Here is a 13,226-nt window from a genome sequence, read left to right as displayed (position 1 = left end):
TCGCAGAGGAAGAGGACGGGCAGGTGATACAAAACAGCCGGGCGGCTCCCCTGTTGGCTCCTTTTGGCGGATTGCTAGCTTCCGGCGTACAGTGCGTAGTGCATGAATGAATGCTTGTCCAATGAATCTACGGGCGTCTTTGCACGGATTATGGTACTAGGATTTCTCGGAGTAGATGATTTTGAGAGCAAATGAATTTGCAAAATTATGTGCCTGATTCACATGAATAGAAAAAACACAGGACTTCTAAACTCAAATGATAAGAGCATCTCCAACAACCGCGCAACGCATCGCAAGTTAAAAGTCACGGTACGATGCCGGGTTAGCCAGTTTTTACGCGCGACGGTGCGCTGGCTCCAACTGCCGCCGCAAATTAAAGCGCGTCCACGCCGCTCCAGCAGGCACGCTATATTTCAGTTTTTTCCTACTACGATTCGATACATATTTGGTTTCGTAGATAGTTCTCCTACTACTACTACTCGTCCGACTCGGACTCGGTCTCGGTGATGTCCTCCTCCGACGTCGGAGCGTAGGCGTCGAGGAACCGCTCGTCGGCGGAGTTCCAGGAGGACGCATCTCCTAGCGCTTGGTTGTATTTAGCGACCTCCTTTCGCGTTCGCTTGTCCTCGCGATAGTCGGCTCGTTCCTCCCTCCTCTTCGCCCTCCTCTGGGCGAAAAACTATTCCTCGTTGGTGTCTTCCGGAAAGCGATGGCTCCACAACGCCATGGCTTGCTCGTCCATCTCAGCCAGCCTGAGACGATGCTCCCGCCTTCGGTGATTGCGACGATCCTCGTCGGTGAGAAGCCGCGGGAAAGGCGCCACCTCCGGTGTGTGCTCCCGCGTCGCCACGTCGGCGAAGTTCATGTTCTGACGGGACCGCAGGAGGCGCCACGCCGCAGCGTCGTATGCGCGGGCACCCTCCTGGGCGGTGTCGAAGGTTCCGAGACGGAGCCGCATGCCGCCGCCCCACCGAATCTCGGCAGAGTAGGTGTCGGACGGACGCACGCGGACGCCGCGGTAGCCCGTACCTCCCCAGCGGCGAGGCGGCATGGTGGCGCGGTGGTGGCGTGTCGGCGGCAGAGGGCGATGGAGAGATGGAGAGAGCGGCAGAAGGCGCTGCAATTTATAGGCGCGCCGGATGCGGCGCGTCAAATGTAGCGCGCGAGCTGCCGCCTTTTTCCGCGCGTGCTAGTTTTCCGCCATCGCTGGAGCGCGCGAAAACGTCCCACGCATGCTAAAAAGCTAATTTACCCCGCGCGCACGTCTTTTGGCACGGCTGTTGGAGATGCTCTAAGTGGCACACTTGTGGCATAAAGTAACACCACCCTGACGATTTTTACAATTAAAATTGTCATGAAAAAACCCCTCAAAAACTGAAATTTACCATCCAAACAGAAAGTTGTCATACTTCACAACTAAAGTTTTGTCATCCCCAAGCAACTAAACTTGCCATCAAAAACTTGCCAACTGATTTTTTTTCCTTGCCAAAATAGTGTGCAAGGTGGTTGGACAAGAAAGCTCTAGTGTGAAAAGGAAACCGTAGCCTTCTCGTCATCCGTGTGGGCGACTCAAGCGGCCACTCGGTCCACTCTTTTCGGGAGCCGTCGTCGTGCCCCCCTCCTCCCAGCTGACGGTGCGGGACTCCATTCCGCTGGTGTCAGGCGATGCACTGGCGACGGTCAGACGTCATGGTGAAGGCGAACATTGTATTGATGGCGTCTATTCGTGTTTGGGCGGCGACCTGATATCTTCCTCTCCCCTGATGGCATTGTTGAAAGCATGAGGCAGGTGCGCCAAGCGGCGGAGGTCACCCGTAACCGCCGGGACCAACATGGCATTGTCGCCCACCCGCTGGATCAGTGCAAGACCCCCTGCTCTAGTTCGGAAATCGATGATCTGGCCAGGGAGCTGCTGGGCGGTGCCGAACGAGGATGACTACCTGACACTACCTCCATGGTCACCACATCAGCCACAAGGGGTTTTGACCTCTCGAGCCCATGACAAAGGAGATGATGGCTAGTGATCAGTCAGATATGTCTAGATCTACAGTCGAGAGTGTGGAGTTGTCAATGGCTCTTTTGTGGGTTGGTAGCGCCATGCTCATTCCCGCGCCAGATGGTTTGTGGTCGGTGTCGCTGTCCGCGATGCGTGGCGGCGGACGTGTCCTTCCCCACGATATGATTTGATGCCATAAGTGACGGTGGCAAAGCTATTGGTGGGGTGTGGTGATGCTCTCTAGTTGTGACATCCCCGATTCAATCGTACATTAATCATACACGCAAACGTGTACGATTAAGATCAGGAATTCACGGAAAGATATCACAACATAATTCTATAAATAAAATAAGTCATACAAGCATCATATTACAAGCCAGAGGCCTCGAGGGCTCGAATACAAGAGCTCGATCATAGACGAGTCAGCGGAAGCAACAATATCTGAATACAGACATAAGTTAAACAAGTTTGCCTTAAGAAGGCTAGCACAAACTGGGATACAGATCGAAAGAGGCGCATGCCTCCTGCCTGGGATCCTCCTAAACTACTCCTGATCGCCGTCAGCGGGCTGCACGTAGTAGTAGGCACCTCCCGAGTAGTAGTAGTCGTCGTCGACAGTGGCATCTGGCTCCTGGGCTCCAACGTCTGGTCGCAGTAATCGGGTATAGAAAGGGAGAAAAGAGGGAGCAAAGCAACCGTGAGTACTCATCCAAAGTACTCGCAAGCAAGGAGCTACAATACATATGTATGCATTGGTATCAATTGGAATAAGGGTATCATATGTGGACTGAACTGTAGAATGCCGGAATGAGAGGGGATAACTAGTCCTATCGAAGACTACGCTACTGGTAACCTCCATCTTGCAGCAGGAGAAGAGAGTAGATGGTAAATTCACCAAGTAGCATCGCATAGCATAATCCTAACCGGCGATCCTCTCCTCGTCGCCCTGTTAGAGAGCGACCACCGGATTGTATCTGACACTTGGAAGGGTGTGTTTTATTAAGTATCTGGTTCTAGTTGTCATAAGGTCAAGGTACAACTCCAAGTCGTCCTGTTACCGAAGATCACGGCTATTCGAATAGATTAACTTCCCTGCAGGGGTGCATCACATAACCCAACACGCTCGATCCCATTTGGCCGGACACACTTTCCTGGGTCATGCCCGGCCTCGGAAGATCAACACGTCGCAGCCCTACCTAGGCACAACAGAGAGGTCAGCACGCCGGTGTAAATCCTATGGCGCAGGGGTTTGGGCCCATCGCCCTTTGCACACCTGCACGTTGCGAACGCGGCCGGAAGCAGACCTAGCCTAGCAGGCGTTCCGGTCCAATCCGGCGTGCGCCGCTCAGTCGCTGACGTCACGAAGGCTTCGGCTGATACCACGACGTCGAGTGCCCATAACTGTCCCCGCGTAAATGGTTAGTGCGTATAGGCCAGTAGCCAGACTCAGATCAAATACCAAGATCTCGTTAAGCGTGTTATTTTGAAATAACCGCGAACACCGACCAGGGCCAGGCCCACCTCTCTCCTAGGTGGTCTCAACCTGCCCTGTCGCTTTGCCACAAAGATCCACACAGAGGGCTGTCGGGAAAGTATGTCCTTCCAGCCCCCAATTCGTGGATCAACCGCGGGTACTCCTCGAGCCAACCCGACTTTAATCATCACATGTATCATGTATAAAGTATATATTATATACCCGTGATCACCTCCCGAGTGATCACGGCCCGATAGTATAGCATGGCAGACCGACAAAAATGTAGGGCCACTGATGATAAACTAGCATCCTATACTAAGCATTAGGATTGCAGGTAAAGGTAACAACAGTAGTAGCAAGGACAGGCTATGCATCAGGATGGGATTAAGGAAAGCAGTAACATGCTGCACTACTCTAATGCAAGCAGTATAGAGAAGAGTAGGCAATATCTGGTGATCAAGGGGGGGGGGGCTTGCCTGGTTGCTCGGGCAAGGAGGGGTCGTCAACACCTTAGTCGATCGGGGGTACCGGCAGCGGTCTCGGGGTCTACCGGAAAGAAGTAACGGAGGGGGAACACAATAAATAATAGAGCAAACAAAGCAACACAAAGCATAACATGGCAATGCGCGGTGCTAGAGGTGACCTAACGCAGTATGAGGTGATATCGGTAAAGGGGGTAAACATCCGGGAAAGTATTCCCGCTGTTTCACGTTTCCGGACAGATGAACCGGAGGAGGAAAGTTGCGTGTTTACTATGCTAGGGATGCGTGGCGGACGAACGGGCTGCGTATCCGGATTCGTCTCGTCGGTCTGAGTAACTTTCATGTACAAAGTTTTTTCATCCGAACTACGGTTTATTTTATATTATTTTTTAAAGTTTTAATTCATTTTCTAAATTATTAGATTATTTTAATTCAAAATAAATGTGAATTGCTAGGTGCACCCAGCTTAGAGGGGCTGACATGTGGGTCCAAGAGGTCCCAGTTGACCAGTCAAACTTTGACTGGTCAACAGGGGTGGGCCCCTTTGTCATACACTGTTTTACTAACCTAACAGATTAAAAAGACTAATTAGGTTATTAGTTTAACTAACACAGGTTAATTAAGTTAATTAGCCAACTTATCAGGATTAATTAAGTTAATTATTTAGTTAATTAATTAATTAATTAATTAATACCATTTTATTAATTCTTTTTTTTCGTTCCGGGCGTGGGCCCCGTTCGTCGTAGGCCCCAGGGGGCCAAAGCGGAGCGGGTGCTAGCGGTTACGGGAACCACCCGAGCCCGGCCGGGGGAAGCGAGGCGAGGCCACCGGGCAACGGGGCAAACCCACGGGGCGCCGCCGCCGGAGGTGGGCGGTGCGGCGGCGGTAGGCGCGGGGCTGCGCCAGCGGGCGTAGGGCAGGGCCTGTCGCGGGAGGGCGCGCGTGCGAAGGCGTAGCCTGGGCGGCCAGAGGGACGAGACAGGGGAGGCGAGCGGCAAGCGCGAGCAGCGGCAGCAGGAGCAGGTGAGCAGCAGCAAAAGAGGAGCAGCGCAGGCAGGCAACAGCGAAGCAACGCAGCAACAAGCAGGGGCACAACCATGGGCGGCGGGAGGCGAACGCGAACGCAGGCGGGCACAACCACCCGCGGGCGCGGCCGGGCATAGCGGAGCGCGAGACTGAGGCAAGGCTTGGCCGCGGTGAGCTGGGCTGCGCGCACAGGGTGTGCGCGGGCTTGCGGGAGCCGTGGCGGGGCGCGGCCACGCAGAGGCGGGCGCGACTGCGAGGTGAGCGCGGGGATGGCGAGTGCGCGTCCGACGCGAGGAGAGGAGGAGAGGGGGGTCGCTGCTCACCCCCGTTGCAGGGGATCTGGGGCGGCGAGGCTCGGGGTCGGCCGATGAGGAGGAGGCCGAGGACGCGGCGACGCAGGGGAGGAGCAGCGATGGCGTCCGGCGTGGTCGTCCCGGTCGATGGCGACGGTCGGTCCGAGGGGGAGGGGTTCGCTCCCCCGATCTAGAAATGGGGCAGGGAGAGGGAGGAGTGGGGAGAGTGGGGGTGTGGGGCGACGGGGGAGGGAGTGGGTTAGGGTTGCGGGGGTGGACCGGGGATAAGGGAGTGAGGGGGGGCGGCCTGGGCCGGTTTAGGCCGGCCGTTCAGCTGGGCCAGTTGGCCAAGGCCCTTGGGAGCCGGGGATTTTTCTTTTCTTTTGTTCTCTTTTTACCTTTTATTTATTTTTCTTTTCTGTTTTCTTTTAATTTCTCATTTATATTAGTTTTATAAATTATAAAAGCAGTCACTAATTTAGTGTTAATAATTATGCTATTGTCCCATTAACTTAGGGGCAACTAAATAAACAGTTTATTATTTTATAAAATGCAAAAGACATTTATTTCATTGTTTTACCAACTGTTTTAATTATTCAATTGCATCTAAACTTTCTATAAGAATGTGGTTTCTTCACCTCAATTAGTTAGGGATTATTTGCCACGATGAACAATTTAGTTTTAATGTTTGAAAACTTTTACTGTTGGCCTATATTTCAAATTTGAATTTGAATCATTTTTGAGCTAACTCGAGTTTATCAACAGTAACCGAGGTGACGTGGCATCCTTAGCAGAGGGTTACTGTAGCTTAATTACCCGGGCGTCACACTAGTGTAGACCAGCCATCAGGTGCCAATTGCGAGGATGGTGTGGGGGCTCCGGAATGTCCCTAACCCAAAAATTTAGCGATCCTTGTCAAAGACTTTGTGATGTGGCAAGTGGCTCTTGTGCGTATGCAGCTGCAGGAACTATGGAAAGTGGAGGAGAAAACAAATGATGAATTTTATTGGGGGGTTTATCTCGACTACCCGATCTCGAGTTCCAGCATGAATACCCTAGGTGTGACCCTAGTTTGTTATACCTTGCAAAGACGATGTTCTATGCTGTGTTAACTTCAGGAATGAATTTCTCAAAGTTTGCTCGGACTTTATATCCAGGGTGAAAATCCACCATAGGACCTTCGGCCACTGGATCCGGTGATGGTGGCGCTTGCGTGTTGTGCCCTTACTGGGGGCATCCCTTTTGGAGAAGCACTTCAACAGTAGCCGCGACTCTCCTAGGTCTTTAAGGTGCACAGTGACCGCAGGGCTCATCGGTGACTTCTTCTCTTTGTCTTGTCGGTGTTCTGAATTCCTTTCGACGGTCCAACATTGCTAGTTCCTTCTACTTCTCGGTCTGATCTCGTGGTGAGGCGTGCTAAGATTTTGTTAATGGCTGCTTGTTGTATTAGTTATTCTATGATCTAAACCATTGCATCTGTAATTTTGTCTTGTTTGATAGGGCCAGCTGCTAATTGAAGGCAACCAACTCTGCTCTGTTTTCTGAAAGCCTGTTGATAGGGTCGGCCCATGCATGAATGCGCGCTAATAGGCCCAACCGCTAATTGAGGGGCTATTTCTAGTTAATGCGAGATAATCATCGGTTGCTAATTGGTCATATCTTAACCAAAAAACACAGCCTTGGTCTCAATGTTTTGGCTCTCTGACCTAGTAAAACAGGATAAAGGGAGCACTTGTTAACATATCGTGGGATTAGAAATGAAGAAAATTAAATTTAAATTAAAAATGAAGAAAGTTCAATTTAGATTAGAAATTTAATATTGTGTTGGTTAAAATGAACAAAAATAAAAAATTCAAGAAAAATAAAAATGATTCTAAGACAAAATGAATTAGTGGCAAGTGGCATTGGTATTACCCATAAAGAGTAGAAAATGAAAACAAATATGAGAAAAGTTGCACACAATTTACACAGAAAATAGTGATCTCTTGAAATATGCAAAAGACACATATAATAGTGATTTTTTCGCAAAAAATAAGTTTTATAAGAATGGGTGAATTACTTGCATTGGCATTGCTCTTAAAGAAGAAACGAAAGAAAATAAAAGCTGAAATATATTCAAAATAAAGAAGTTTTCTAAGAAAGGATGGATTAGTGGTCTTGGGCTCACCTTAAAGAAGAAAGGAAATAAAATAAAAAATAAAGAAAATCCCTAATAATGATTTTTTCTAAGGAAGAATGAATTAGTGGTATTGGCATTGCCATTTAAGAAAAAATAAAATAAAAATAAAAATTTGCACACAATATACACAAAATTTTGTGTTTTTTATAGTAGGCAAGTATAAACATATAACAATGGAATTTCCACAAAAGAGGTTTCTAAGAAGGAATCAATTGGTGGCATTGATATTACCATTAAATAGGAAAGAATGTGAATTAAAAAATAAAACAAATCAAAATAATGAAGTTTTTTAAGGATTAATGAATTACTAGCATTGCTTACCCTTTAAGAGGACATGAAATGAAAAAAAAAATCTAAAACAAATAATCATAAAATTGTCACACAGTTTATATAAAAAATAGATTTTTATATTATCAGAACAAAAAAAAATTATAAGAAGGAATGGATTAGTGGCATTGGTATTGCCCTAAAGAAGAAATGAAATGAAATAAAAAATAAAACAAAATGAAACTACTAATTTTTTAAGAAAGAATGAATTAGTGGCTTCGGTATTACCCTTTAAGAGGAAAGATAGTGAAATAAAAATGAAAACAAAACCAAATAATGAAGTTTTCTAAATAATAATGAATTAGTGGCACTGGTGTCACTATTTAAGAAGAAAGGAAAAACTATCTAAAACAAACAATGAAAAATTTGCACACAATACACAAAATTGCACTCTTTTAAAATATGCAAGAATAAGCATATTATGGTGGAATTTTGCAAACAAAATTCCTAAGAATTAATAAATTAGTGGTATTTGTGTTACCCTTAAAGAAGAAAGAAAATGACATACAAACTATTAAAAGAAAAACAATGATGTTTTATAAGGAAGAATGAATTAGTGACATTGGTATTACCATTTATGACGAAAGAAAAAAAATTTAAAAAACTTGCACAACTTTGCCCTGAAATTGCACTTTTGTAGTATGCAAAAGACAAACATATAATAGTGCAACTTTCTGAGAGGCAATTACCGCAACTTTCGCACATATTGTATAATGTTTGTGTGTGTAATGTATACTCACCCAACATCCCAAAGATACCCACAAAATAGAAAAAAACAAAGCGACCAATAACCAAAAAGAAAAAAACAATAGCAAAAGGGCATAAAAGCAGGAATATATATGTATTTTGAAGGGGTGGGGAAAAATATATAAAGGGGTAGAGGGGAAGGTTGGGGCATTTCCTATTTGGCGCCACAGGCGCCAGTTAACGTGCATTTTGTTAACTGGCGCCTGCGGCGTCCGTAAATGGGCCGGCCCGTCTAGGCGCCGGTGGATGATTTTTTTTAAAATTCTGTGAACTTTTTTGAGATTGATGAATTTTTTTGAATATTGATGATTTTTTTTTCGAAATTTAATGAACATTGTTCTTGAAAATGGATGAACTTTTTTTGATTTATGAACTTTTTTTCAGTTCCATGAACTTTTTTCTTTCTAATAAAATCTGCCCAGATATTGTTTCCGTAGTAAGGAAAGTAATCTCCCGTCATCCAGGAGTAGCACACACAGGCACAGCCTGCTTGAGCAAGCCAGCAGTAGTCCGGCCACTACCTTAACGTGCCCATATATATTCTCGCCGACGGTGACAGACCAACCGCCGATCCAGCTAGTTCTCCTCGTATGCCATCGCCCGCCGCCCTGAGCATGCAAAGCGCCTCCATCCATCCCCTGCTTGCCGTAGCCCTCCCGCTCCCCACCCCGATTGGCTCGCACACAATCTCGACCACTAGCTCCGGTGTTTAGGTCGTCGCCCTCCCCTTCACTCCAACGCCTTCCGCCATGCTCGTCCGTCCAGACTCCTCCTACTGGCATCCATCCATCTCCCTAGAGTAGAGAGAGAGAGAGAGAGAGAAAGAGAGTAGAGAGCCTTATATTGCAGTGCAAGAATTGATTACGATCATTCAGAATCAGATTATAATGTCTCCGATAATTCAACTCCTAAGCTGAAGCAACCATCCGCTCCAAGGCATGCGGTAAGTGGATTAACCCATGAGAAGAGCCAGTGGCAGATCAAGTGATCGTTACGGTTGGCGTATCGCCGCCATGTTCAGTTCCTTTCTCTAAATCTCTTTGAATAACGGCGCCTTGTGTAGCTTGCATTGCAATCCCAGGCAGATTACTTGTTCGGAATGGTTCGTTGGCCACTCTCTGTCTGCCTTTGCAGGCTCCGAACCTGCGATCGGTGATCGGTATATATAGGCCACCGTTCATCGGCATTAGCCTCAGATTAACCAGCCAGATCAAGCGATCGCCAGCCAGTATAGCTCACAGCCGCCCTCACGCACACTACTCGATCGGTGCGCGCGCGTCACGTCGAGCATAGCAATGGCGATGGGTGGCAACGCGGGGGGGCGTGCCGGCGACGGCGGGGAGGACGACAACATCATCCTGAACCCGGAGTTCGACGGCGGGCTGGACGGCTGGTCCGGCAGCGGGTGCAAGATCGAGCTGCACGACTCGCTCGACGACGGCAAGGTGCTCCCGGCCACCGGCAAGTACTTCGTGGCCGCCACGGGGAGGACCGACACGTGGAACGGCGTCATGCAGGACGTGACGGCGCGGCTGCAGCGCAAGACGGCGTACGAGGTGGCGGCTACCGTGCGCCTCTCCGGGGCCAACGTCTCGCCCTGCGAGGTCCGCGCCACGCTCGCCGTGCAGACCGCCGACGGCAGGCAGCAGTACATCAGCGTCGGCAAGTATGGCCATTTTCCTGCCCAATCACTTTTTAAAAACATTTGTGCATGCAGTGCCTGTTTTTCATACTTTTTCTTCTGCATGTTAACGTTGCGCAGGTTGCAGGCGTCGGACAAGGACTGGGCGCAGCTGCAGGGCAAGTTCCTGCTCAACAGCACCGTGGCCAAGGCAACCATCTACATCGAAGGCCCGAAGGCCGGCGTCGACCTGCTGCTCGACTGCCTGGTGGTCAAGCACGCCCAGAAGGCACCGCCGTGCTCGCCGCCAGACTTTCAGGTGAACGCCATTCTGGTAACTCTGAAGTTCGTCATCAGCACCAAAGTTCAGTACCCGATCCATCAGATAAGCTTTCACGTTGTAATAACACAACAAATGTTAGTACTACAATCGAAGCATCAGCTAAACTCTCACGTTACTGTTCCACAAGTATGTTGCCTGAATCGTAGTAGTACCTTCTTAATACCATGCGTCAAGACTGCATGCGAGGTACGTACAACACAAAATTGAAAACAGTGCTTCAGAAAGTGAGCGCGCACCTTAAAGCAACGACAAGATCAGGAATTCAGGAGATATATTTGCCCGGATCTTAAAGCGTTGACAACATGGGTCAACTGGTCAACCATGCACACCAAGAATCATCACGCCATGCAAACGGTGGTCAAAGTTCTTTTTCTAAGGAAAACTTCCTATTTGTTCATCCTCTGAGCACCAACAAAAATTATATCCAGGTCTATAGAGCACCTAACGATGATTACAAACACTGCAGCGAGCCGAAGGCACGCCACGGTCATCATCGCTTCTACGCTGAAGCCATATCAAACTTGTTATAGTAGACAGTCATGAAGTGGTTTTAATCCTGCTTCTTTTCTTGTACAGAATCTTGAGTACGGTGCCAACATTATCCAGAACAGCAACCTCGACGACGGCCTCAACTGCTGGTTCCCGCTCGGGCCGTGCGCGCTCGCCGTTCGTGATGGCTCGCCGCGCGTGCTCCCTCCAATGGCGCAGGAGTCCCTGGCGCTGGACGACGAGCCGCTCAACGGCAAGCACATCCACGTCACCGGCCGAACGCAGACGTGGATGGGCCCCGCGCAGATCATCACTGACAAGCTTACCCTCCACGCCACGTACCAGGTCTCGGCCTGGGTCCGCGTCGCCGGCCAGATGACCGGCGCGCAGAACATCAACATCGCCGTCGCCGTCGACAGCCAATGGCTCAACGGCGGGCAGGTCCTGGCGCGTGACGAGCGGTGGTACGAGATCGGTGGCTCGTTCCGCGTGGAGGCCAAGCCGGCATCACGCGCCATGGTGTACGTCCAGGGGCCCGATGCCGGCCTGGACCTCATGGTCGCCGGCTTCCAAGTGTTCCCTGTCGACCGGAAGGCCCGGATGAAGCACCTCAGGAAGATCACCGACAAGGTGCGCAAGCGTGATGTGGTCGTGAAGCTGACGGGGGCTGACGGCGCCGTGGTGCAGGCCGCAGAATGTGTGGATGTGCGCGTGCGCCAGGTGTCCAACAGCTTCCCGCTGGGCGCGTGCATCATGCGCACCAACATGGACAACGAGGACTTCGTGGATTTCTTCACCAAGAACTTCAACTGGGCCGTGTTCGGGAACGAGCTCAAGTGGTACTGGACGGAGCCGCAGAGGGGGCAGGTCAACTACGCCGACGCCGACGACCTCCTCAAGCTCTGCTCCGACAACGGCATGTGCGTGCGCGGCCACTGCATCTTCTGGGAGGTGGACAACATGGTGCAGCAGTGGGTGAAGACTCTCTCCACCGACGACCTGTCCGCTGCCGTCAAGAGCAGGATCGACAGCCTGCTCACCCGATACAAGGGCAAGTTCCGGCACTACGATGTCAACAACGAGATGCTGCACGGCTCCTTCTACCAGGACAAGCTCGGCAAGGACATCCGCGCCACCATGTTCAAGACGGCCAGCGAGCTCGACCCCGACGCGCTGCTCTTCGTCAACGACTACAACGTGGAGGGCATGTGCGACATCCGCGCCACGCCCGAGGCCTACATCGAGCAGATCATAGGGCTGCAGGAGCAGGGCGCGCCGGTGAGCGGCGTCGGGTTGCAGGGCCACGTGAGCAACCCGGTGGGGCCGGTGATCCGCAATGTGCTGGACCGGCTCGCCGTGCTCGGCCTCCCACTCTGGTTCACAGAGCTGGACGTGTCGGCGGCGAATGAGTACGTGCGCGCCGACGACCTGGAGGTGATGCTGCGGGAGGCGTACGCACACCCGGCGGTGGAGGGTGTCATGCTCTGGGGCTTCTGGGAGCTCTTCATGAGCCGCGACTCCGCGCACCTCGTCAACGCCGAGGGGGACATCAACGAGGCCGGACGCCGGCTGTTGCAACTGAAGAAGGAGTGGCTCACGCACGCGCACGGCCACGCCGACGAGAACGGGGAGTTCAAGTTCCGCGGCCATCACGGCGCGTACCACGTCGACGTGGTCACGCCCACCGGCTGCAAGATCACACAGGAGTTCACCGTCGACAAGGATGACTCGCCCATGGTGCTCAACATCAATGTGTGAGCAATGCACGCGCGTTCCATCGATAACTCGATATATATATGGCGGGGAATTAAGCCCTAGATACTCTCTGAAGCAATGCTTTATAGCATATATGCAAATCTAAGCCCGGATCGATGTCCGAGAAATAAGGGTTTGTGGAAATTCTTATGTTCATCAACTTGAACGTGCTATATACACGCAAATATGTGATTTATACTGCATTTCTACGGTGTGCTTGTAAGAAAACAAAGTGCTAGAGCCAAATAAATATGTTTGCCTATTAATCATTAACATAGTAGCAAAAGAAGAAAGGCAACGTCAACTCCTTGCCCTTGAATAGTTGCCCCAAGATCGGAGAGCATGTTCTGTGGCATCACGGCACGTACAGCAAAATGTGGTCACGCGTACCGGTGACAAGGATGACTCGCTCACGGTACTCAACATCAACGTGTGAGCAATGCGCGTGTTCCATCCATAAATTGATATATTGATCTTTCAAATAAATTGGTATA

General features: G+C 50.1%; 1 protein-coding gene across 1 annotated transcript; it reads left to right on the top strand.

The window, feature by feature from the left end:
- Window positions 1-9,734: 9,734 nt before the first annotated feature.
- LOC125550234 (endo-1,4-beta-xylanase 1-like) lies at window positions 9,735-12,935 on the top strand. The gene is made up of 3 exons (XM_048713180.1): window positions 9,735-10,190; window positions 10,287-10,464; window positions 11,065-12,935. Exons 1-3 carry the CDS (start codon window positions 9,820-9,822, stop codon window positions 12,733-12,735), a joined length of 2,220 nt encoding a protein of 739 aa, XP_048569137.1. The 5' UTR covers window positions 9,735-9,819; the 3' UTR covers window positions 12,736-12,935.
- The last annotated feature ends 291 nt before the right edge of the window (window positions 12,936-13,226 follow it).

The sequence above is a fragment of the Triticum urartu genome, chromosome 4 (genome assembly GCF_003073215.2).
Source record: "Triticum urartu cultivar G1812 chromosome 4, Tu2.1, whole genome shotgun sequence".
Lineage (NCBI taxonomy): Eukaryota > Viridiplantae > Streptophyta > Magnoliopsida > Poales > Poaceae > Triticum > Triticum urartu.
Note: the sequence above shows the minus strand (reverse complement) of the source record. Positions and strands in the feature narration are given on the sequence as shown.